The 9,652-nt window shown below is 50.1% G+C and overlaps 2 protein-coding genes across 2 annotated transcripts in view; one reads left to right on the top strand and one right to left on the bottom strand.

Moving 5' to 3' along the window:
* Positions 1–725, bottom strand: part of Pmar_PMAR001398 (hypothetical protein) — a gene marked incomplete at both ends in the record, with an annotated part of 894 nt that extends 169 nt beyond the window's left edge. The window contains 4 exons of the mRNA XM_002783506.1: positions 1–35; positions 193–258; positions 459–546; positions 595–725. The exon at positions 1–35 is cut by the window's left edge and continues 4 nt beyond it. Coding sequence (XP_002783552.1) covers positions 1–35; positions 193–258; positions 459–546; positions 595–725 — 320 coding nt within the window. The remainder of the gene's footprint in view (positions 36–192; positions 259–458; positions 547–594) is intronic.
* Positions 726–2,251: 1,526 nt separating this feature from the next.
* The window catches only part of Pmar_PMAR001397 (hypothetical protein), a gene marked incomplete at both ends in the record, with an annotated part of 8,538 nt that continues 1,137 nt past the window's right edge, over positions 2,252–9,652 (top strand). Inside the window, 2 exons of the mRNA XM_002783505.1 lie at positions 2,252–7,950; positions 8,304–8,977. Coding sequence (XP_002783551.1) covers positions 2,252–7,950; positions 8,304–8,977 — 6,373 coding nt within the window. The remainder of the gene's footprint in view (positions 7,951–8,303; positions 8,978–9,652) is intronic.

Raw genomic sequence — 9,652 nt, 5'->3', positions numbered from 1 at the left:
CGTACACTCCCAAGGGATAGAGAACCAGAAATGACCTACCACCCACACAAACAATCCTAAACTCCGTCTTTCTGCGAATTGTCATAGTCTTATACGATTCGAAACCATGAAACCTCCCAATTCTCGCGAGGAAAAAATAAGATTTCAAAACTGCGGACCAAGCTAGATAAAACATCAATCACTTCGACTTACGAATAACGTAACCACGTCAAAAACAAAGGACTTCTTTTCTTCATATTCAGCACCAAATAAGGGTACCTGGTATTGAATCTATACCGTAACTGGACCAACTCAGCTGAGACCTTATGGTTTCCGCGAGTGACCAGGCAAGAGCCATAGGGAGCAGCCCTTTAGAGGCCATGCCTGCCTCCCACCACTGATGAATGAGGTAGAGTACTTGGCATCGGAAAAATACCTAATTTTGATTCAAAATATTTTCCCTGTCACCGGGGACTTACCTGAACTATGGTGGTTATTAAAGTGGATCTCACGATGCCAGCCACAACGTTGACTACCTCCAGAATTGCCAAACCCTGGAAAAGATACCTGCATCCTCACCTAGCTAAAATCTTCGCTGTACGCGCCATATCTTACAGCGCCTTCACAGCCTCAGGGCTGACCGTAAGCAAAGGACTACCTAGAGTAGCGTATAGGATATAGAACCATCCAAGCGATTGGATGGAATTATATAATAGGAGATAGTAGCGGAAAATAGGGCGGCCCATTGAGATGGAGAATGGGGAGGGGGGAAAATCTACGAGATTTCGAGTGAAGACAACTTGAACCAAGACGAAGAAGTTAGCGTTGGACATGATACTAATGAGCGTCTTTTTCCTAGGCAAATTCGAAAACTTATTTCTTTGGCGTAAACTACGCAGCGTTTCGAGCTGATATTTCAACCAGTCGTGAGAGATAACGTTCCAGAGTGACGGAGGGCCCCTCCAGGAGGGGTCATACCCGAGAATGCAGACTACAATTCCTACACTCGACCGGCTTTTCGCCGCGTCTTCGGGGATCAATTTGATTCAATCAAAATCAATCCAACTTGGAAATGAGCAACAAAACCATAAATGTCTTACATAGTTCAGATGGTTATTAGCAAGATCATTTTAATGTTTCAAAAACGATACTGTGGAACTAAAAGGCGTTATACACTATACCTTAGACGATCACAGGATTTCCTCAGGGAATGAATAGCACTAGCTGTAGCGACACGGTTTCCCCGAACCCCTGCAGACTCTTCATTGGAAGCGGACTCGCGTGCAACCCAACATCGCTTTCTCTACTAGGACTCTTATCCATATCGGAGTAATAGTGACGGAATAGACGGAAGATTAAGATTCAAATAGGAACCCCTGAAGTACGTAAGTTAGTCGAAATGTAACGAGCTGCAAAAATACGGACTTCCCGATTTACGTCACAGATCAGAACCGAATATCGGACGCGTCACAGACATATCCTGTAGTCTCATACGTTCTTGACGATTTCTCAATAAGTCTGATAATGAGTATACGAAAGAGAAAAGTAGACAGGATCAACCACGAGTCCTCGTCTCAATAAGCGACAACTATAGCAGAGTTGTCAAGCTTACTGAGAAATAGTCAAGTAGAGAACTCGCCTCGGAATGTCCTCAAATCTGCTCAAACCGATAATATCATAGTTACGGAAAAGGAAAAATACCACTCGAGTTGAGAATCGGGCCGTATCCATAGCACTGCGACTGGAGGAATGCTTGTCATAGGGAGTTCAAGTCGAGACTCTCAACGATTACTAGAGATTAGCTCGCAGTCGGAACTGATCGATACATTCTCTCCAAACATCCAATTAATCTTATGGGTAGCTTAATCTTACATGTATTGCGACTCTCAGTTTGAGAGTAACCCGGACCTCGTTGGAGTGGTTCACATATTAATAACAAGTTCAACGGCTTCATTTGAGTTTGGCAATGCCGATTCGCTTCTCATCGCCTTGGAACTCGAGATAGTTTCCAACTAACATAAAATCAGGCAGAATCCATAACCCTGGTTTGCTGACACCCCGTATATATAAACAACAGTTGCTTTCCTCAGGTGTGTCATTCACATGACCGAAGCGATACACGTATCTTCCTCTGTGAGTAACATCATGGCGATCGCGCCAACACATCTGACTCGAAACCGTTACCGTTTCGGATACTCATGATCGCCATGAACTAAACCAAAACTACAGACTCTTTTCTGATCTATTTGCTTCACCCATCCATTGTTGCGCTATGACCAATGGAACGGCAGATTCTACCGGGATCAAGACTCTCCGACGAAGCTCTCGTATCAAGTCCAAGACGTCAAGCATCAAGCCACCTCTCGCGAGAATTCCGCCTCGAGCATCATCCCAAAACACGGCCATTCTCGACGCCTTGAAAGCTCTATCCAACGAGGTCCAATCTTTACGAGCACACGTTGATGACCTACAAGCTCAGCAACCGCCGGTGACCCAACAACACGCCGCTGATACTAAAGCGCCGAGCCCTACATCAACTGTCGAGCATGGTCAACCAGCCCGTTCACATAACCCCAACGTCGGCAACACCGAGGATCCACCTCTTTCCCTACCACTCCCTCCTTCAGGAGAGGTAGACTCAGTCAACATCGCTGGCAACAATGATAGGGGTTCACCTCACTCTCAACTTCTTCCACCTTCGGGAGGGATTCAACCGGTAATCCGCCCTGTCAATGACGTCAGAGGCTCGCCTGTTACACACCCTCTTCCCACTCAAGAAGAAGTCTGCCCGGTCAATCCCACTGTCAACTACGCCAGAGGTACACCATTCCCTTACCCTTTCCACATGTCGAGAGAGACTTACCCTATCAACTCACGTGATCACCATGCCAGAGGCGTATATCTCTCTCATCCTCTCCCTCCTTCAGGAGAGGTCTATCCGGTTAACCCCGCTGACCACAACGTCAGAGGCGCATATCTCTCTCATCCTCTCCCTCCTTCAGGAGAGGTCTATCCGGTTAACCCCGCTGACCACAACGTCAGAGGCGCATATCTCTCTCATCCTCTCCCTCCTTCAGGAGAGGTCTATCCGGTTAACTCCGCTGACCACAACGCCAGAGGTGCATCCTTATCTCATCCTATCCCTCCTTCAAGGGAGGTCTACCCAGTCAACTCCGCTACGGACAACACCAAAGGTACATTCTTCTACCATCATTCTCCCCTTTCAGGAGAGGCTCATCCTGTCAACACCGCTGTTAGCGACTCAAGAAGGCCAACTTCTGTTCATCTCTCTCCTACCTCCAGAGATTTCTTCTCCGCCAATCCCGCCGGTAAGACCACTAGATGCCTGTCGATACAACTCCCCTCCCCGTCTGAAGTGAGCTCATTGAGACATGCTGATAATGAGCTCATAGACCTATCTCCTCGTTCTCAGCGTGCCGTCACCTCAAGGGCAGTGCCAACTGCACCACAGTTCCCGACAAGGGTTCACGGCTCTGATGATGCTACGGCTCCACTTCTTATCAACCATAATGAACACCAACCACAAGATCGGGCTTTCCACGTGGTGACTCGGAAGCTATCGGTGCAAGATTGTATCACCAGAGCACAGACCATTGGTAACCTCCTTCCTGGCAAGTCTCTATGGTGCGGTTCTCGAGACATCCAGAAGAGAACTTTCGCTGAGACTCGTCAGCTGGTCACGACCAGTATGTCGTATAAATGGTCACCTCCGTGTACTCAGTACTTCCTAACCAGGCAAGTCTATGCACCTTTCATCGTGCAGAGGTTAGATCTATGGGAAACCAAGCAAGATTATGGGCCACTTCTGTCCTGTGCTCAAGATCCCTACTCCACCTACTGGAAGGAAGCTACCAGGCGTCAGTGGTTCTACCTATCAGCTTGCTTCGACAAACACAACTTGGACTCTCTGGAATGTCGCTGGAGTGACCTGAAGCTGACTCCCAATCTCCACTGGGATGATTACATCACTCAGTTTGAGGTGGTGGCATCCCAACTTGCTCAAGCCAGGGGAGTCAACGCTCTTACTGAAGCTGAACTCCGGGCCCATCTCTACCTATCTCTCCCCAAGGCGCTACAAGCTCATTGTGTCCAGCTCGGCTACAACGTGGGAGAGAAGCGGATGGACTACGATGGTCTCGTTAATACCTGTGCTGGTTGGTGTGAGCTCAATTGGCAAACTCTTGCGCCCGCAGCAGGCACGGCCACAGTCAGCAACGTCGCTCTGGCATCTGTCCCTTCTGCGGAATCGTGCACTCCTCAAGTAATCACTTCTTCCTCTACTACGACCCAAGAGAACCAACAGAAGACCGACAAGAAAACCCGACCGACTAGACCATCTACACCCTATCGTCAGAGAATCAAGGACGATTCTTCCATCCTCAATGATGAGTACAACATCAAGATACTCTCCAGTCGCTGCCAAAGATGTCTGTCCGAGTCGCATGACACCATAGCGTGCTGTGAAGAGCTCACAAAGAAGGATGAGAGATGCTACTACTGTGGCCTCATCCACCATCACTCACGCCACTGCCCTGCTGGTCACGACAACTATCGAGGTCGCAACTGCGAGCGTTGCAACAAGGTCAATCATGCTGCTCGCGCATGTCGTCGATATCGACCCGGTGCCGCACCCGTTGCTGCTGCAATCCCTTCGACTGGCGTACCGAAATCTGCATCGACGACTGGTACTCCACCACTGAGTTTTATCAACCTCTATGTCAACCACTCAAGCGGTCATACACCGGCCCTGGTCGACTCCGGAGCGGCTGTATCGGTGGTCAGCAGCTCGGCCGCAGCATCTCTCAACCTCACAGTTAGCAGAGCCGACCTTCGGATACGCCTAGCTGATCTCTCTGAGACCCCTGTCCGCGGTGTTGCGAAGTCGGTCCCTATATCCTTTTCCAATGGTAGCCGTTGCACTGAAGACCTCTACGTGCTCGATGGCTGTGCCCACCAGCTCATACTATCGGTAGGGCTTCTAAGAAGACTGAAGGCCATCTGGCATTTGCACGATAACTACATCGTTTTCGGTGACAACGAGGATGGCCAGCCGATCTCTATGGTGAGCATGCCCAAGCCTAGGAATGAGCCATCAAGTCCATCTGTGTATTCTAGCACAGTCGCTGAGCTATGTAACATCATGGTTTCTGAAGCACGGTCAACCCAAAGGGGCACATGCTGTGATGTTGACACCTCCGAGTCAAACACCATAACTCTGCCCCAAGATGTTTGGGAGACTTTGGCACTCTCCTTCTTTCCCGAACCTCGAGAAGACGACTCCAGCCCCACTAAAGGTCTCACTCGGTCTCAAACCATCGACGCCTTCCGGGATCAGTTCACTGACCAAAGGAGCTCCGAGAAGCACGGAAATGACCTATTCGACTTCTCCATCGACCCCCCATCTGATACTGCTCCTCGGGGACGGTTGCACTGCAAAGTCCCATGGCGTGATGCGGCGAGACCGTCACCTATCCACAACCAATCTGCAATCAAAAGAGATTGCATCGTTATGGCCAGGCTCACCGATGCGGAGGCTTCAAGCTACCACCAGGTGGTGAACGATCTGTATACTCTCGGCTTCGTCGTCCCTGCACGTCTCCAGAGTACCCCTGACACCGAGCCTTCTACTGTCATGTATACGGACCATAGCCTTCCACCGGTCTCTACGCTAATACCGGCATTTCCGGTTTTCCGAAAGTGCTCAAAGACCTCGAAGACGAGGTTGGTGTTGGACTGCAAGTATCACAACGGCTTCCTCAGAAGTGGTCGACAAGCCAACGACACTACCTATCCGGAGACGTTATGGGCTAATCTAGCGCTGAGCCGTACGGCGAAGGCCATGGTGGTCGATGATATCTCCAAAGCCTATCATCAAATCAAGCTTGATGACGCTTTGGATCGACGACACTTTGGAATGATGGCGTGTGGCCGAGTGGGAATGTGGGTCTCTACTTGTTTCGGTGCAACGTATTCTCCATCAGCCCTGCTGCAAGCAAACAAGGCGGTTCTTACCTTGAGAGACTTCGAGTCCGGCCACATCACTCGTGACCAAGCTCTCACCGATCCTGTCTGTCGATCTCTGATCTCTCAGTTCGAGGGGAATTTGAAGTTAGGTTCTCTGACATTGAACCATGGAGACGTTTCCAGCAAGAACAGCGCCACAAGTAACAATGGCCAAGACCCTCTCCTCAAGCACACCGCCATCTACGTCGACGACGGTCAGACTCGAGGCAAAACGAAGGAAATCGCCCTGAAAAGGGCCAACTTCTTCACTGCCACTCAGTCTGGTCATGGCTTCCACTCCAATGTGCCAAAGCGCAGCAGAAGCTGGGGTCCGATCACAAGTACCAAGTATCTCGGTTACGGCTGGCAGACAGGTGATGAAAGTGATCAGCTCTCCCCCACTTTCAGAGTGCCCGAGGCCCTTGACCTCGATAATCCTCCTTCGACTATCACTCGGCGCCAACTATTCAGTCTCTGCCAAGGTCTATATGACCCCCTTGGTCTGGCCTCAGAGTACTCACTCTGCTTAAGACTCTTCATGGCCACTTACTACACCGTCGATGTCACCAACCACGCTGGCAAGCCGCCCAATCTATGGGACATCGACATCGACCCTGAAGGTGCTGCTAATGTGCTCAGTTTCTGTCGCGCCCTCACCACTGCGGATCTACTCTATCCTCGGTTCGCCGACATCAGCAACATGATGGTCTTCACCGATGCCAGTGTCACTGCTGGTCATGCTACCATACTCTGTCCGACGACCGATTCCGAGGGTAGCGTTTTTTACCACAAACTGGTTGGCAAGGGACGTCTCTGGTCTACTCGAACTAGTCAAGCTCGTTGGTCTATTCCCAAGAAGGAACTCGTTGCCTTTTTCGACGGCCTCACCCTTGCGACATCTCTCGTAACCCTGTACTCGAAGTTTGCAATCGAGACCCCAATAAAATGTCTATCCCTCTACTGTGACTCCGAAGCTCTACTGTACCGTCTCCGACGTGCATCAAAGGGCGATTTCGGAAAGACACTCTCTAACTTGGAAAAAAAGGCTCTGAAGAGAGGTCTGGTCGATCTCAACCACATAGCAACTACACTTCGAGTCCCAGTCACAACTTACCACATCGAAGGTGAAGCCAACCCCGCTGACACTGGCTCTCGGCCCAAGATCAACGGTCAACTACCTAGTCCCCTCGAGGACGCAGTCATCGAGAAAGGTATCAACGCCGCCCATGCCAAGAATCTCTCGTATGTCTACACGCTGGAGGCGACTCCAGTAACAGACGTCCTATCCTACGACACCATCTCGGTGGCTAATCATTTCAACAATGATCAGTTGCTCAAGTTTCAGCAGGAAGACGGCCGTGCAAGAGCCATCGTGGACACTCTCAACTCTACACCTTCAGCTGAAGTTGCCCATAACCTGAGACTATATCACATCTGTCCTGATAGTGGTCTACTTCTTTATAGTGGTGTCAGCGACAGCAATGGAGGAACTGCATGTCGACCAGTCCTGCCACGCGGTCAAGGATGTGATGAGGTACTATCCCTCCTACACGACAAGCTCGGGCATGACAACGCCCCAAAACTGAGATCCCTCTACAACGAGGCCTTCTACACTCCTAAGTTGCGTATAGCTCTACTTCGTCTACTGAAGACATGTCACGTCTGCCAGTTGGCCAAGAAGCAGTCTGGGTACAAGAAGCGAGCTGGCTGCGTGCGCCCAGCGCATCTGTGCTTTGACATCGGTCAAGTTTGGTGTCTTGACCATGCTGGTCCTTACCGTTGCCCGGTATCCGGCGAGAAAATATGGGTCCTAACCTGCTGCGATCCGGTATCGGGCTTCCTTCTCTATGATAACACTACATCTCCAACGGCCTCTTCCATATGCTCATCCCTCATCAAGCTGTTTTCCATTGTGGGCGACCCTGCTTGCATCACTGTTGATGCTGGGTCAGCTATGACCAGCCGTGCAGTCGAAGGGTTCTGTGTGACGAGGTCAATCGCCTTCACAGTTTTCCCTCGCCAGTCAAAGTTCATCGCCGCTGTCTACGAGAGAGGTCATGGGCTCCTACTCAGTCAATTAAGACACCGGCTACTACAAGAAGAGGATCAGCCACGACCTTTACCGGACACAATCGCCGAAGCCGTGTATGCCATAAACTGCTCTCCACGCCACGATTTGGGTACATTATCCGCCTTCCAGCTCTTCTACTGCCGTCGACCTCGACTACTCGCTCCGGCGGAGGAACTTGAGGATTGGTCTCGAGCCAAGCTTGAAAATTGGATACCCAGCATTACCGAAGGCCAGCCTCCAACTATGTCCTACGTCCTATGTCCTATGTCCAACTATGTCCAAAGGCCATCTACGATGACTTACAGGAGCGTCGCACCCGGAGCCTACTCGACTTCTTCACACTGGTCAAGGAGGCAAAGGACCGTATCCGAGCAAGGGCATCTAAACTTCCCCAACAGTCTGGTTTCAAGGCTTTCGACATTGGCTCTCTGGTTCTGCGGCTTGTACCTCCACCGCTCAAGCAGGACGTCTCCTGGAGAGGCCCCTACAGAGTTGTCGCCGTCTCTGATGACCAGCTCCTCTACCGTTTGGAAGATGTCAAGACCGGTACTCAGCTCAAGTTCCAAGAATGCTACTTCAACCTCAAGCAGTACCATGCCAAGAATCCCGTCCTCGAGTCCCTTCCAGTTCCAACTGTTCAAGATGGTTCTACTCTGAATCTAACGGATGGCGATCTTTACTGCTTCCGGTGGATCGACGAGCACGGATGCGAGCATCGGGACTTTGGCCTATACGACTCTGAGTTGAAGAAGATGGTACTGAGGAAAGTCCACATCGACGGTTCCATCGAGATCTTGACCGACTTCATCGATCAGCAATATGTCTGCGACGTCGATATCCACTACGAGTGTCCACTCCGTATGACCAGATCGATCAAGAACCGTATCATCAAGTACATCGAAGGTGGTAACCTGTGTGATGCTGATTAGGATTTTCAGATGTAACCTTTATATATTCATTTGCTAATTAATCCTTTAGCTACTGTTCGCCCGGGAGTGTGTCATTCACATGACCGAAGCGATACACGTATCTTCCTCTGTGAGTAACATCATGGCGATCGCGCCAACACATCTGACTCGAAACCGTTACCGTTTCGGATACTCATGATCGCCATGAACTAAACCAAAACTACAGACTCTTTTCTGATCTATTTGCTTCACCCATCCATTGTTGCGCTATGACCAATGGAACGGCAGACAGGAGCATAAGTGTGATAGCTTATTTCTATTGGGACTCCCTCCCCCGTAGAGGATTGTAATAGGAACCTGAGCGTCGGCAGGTACTCGCGGTAGGTACAGTCGTATGTCCATCTTTTAACAGACTCGTGGTATATAATCTCAACCTTCTCCTTGGCGTTATCACTGGCCTGCTTGGCAATATCGTCGATAAGCTTATTTATTTGAGAAATCGGGAATACTATGAAGTTGGTTCCAGTATCCAGAAATATTCTTTCGTTGTAAGGTGTGATCTGTCCAGTAACAATCTCTACACCCTTCAGCTTCACCGTCCAAGGGGCCTGGGCTTCGACGGGTACATAACTCAGCTCTCCTTCGTATAGTTTGGGATCTCCTCCACCTA

This window comes from Perkinsus marinus (genome assembly GCF_000006405.1).
Source record: "Perkinsus marinus ATCC 50983 genomic scaffold scf_1104296936976, whole genome shotgun sequence".
NCBI lineage: Eukaryota > Perkinsozoa > Perkinsida > Perkinsidae > Perkinsus > Perkinsus marinus.
The sequence above is the reverse complement of the archived record's forward strand: the minus strand, read 5'-3'. Positions and strand labels throughout refer to the sequence as shown.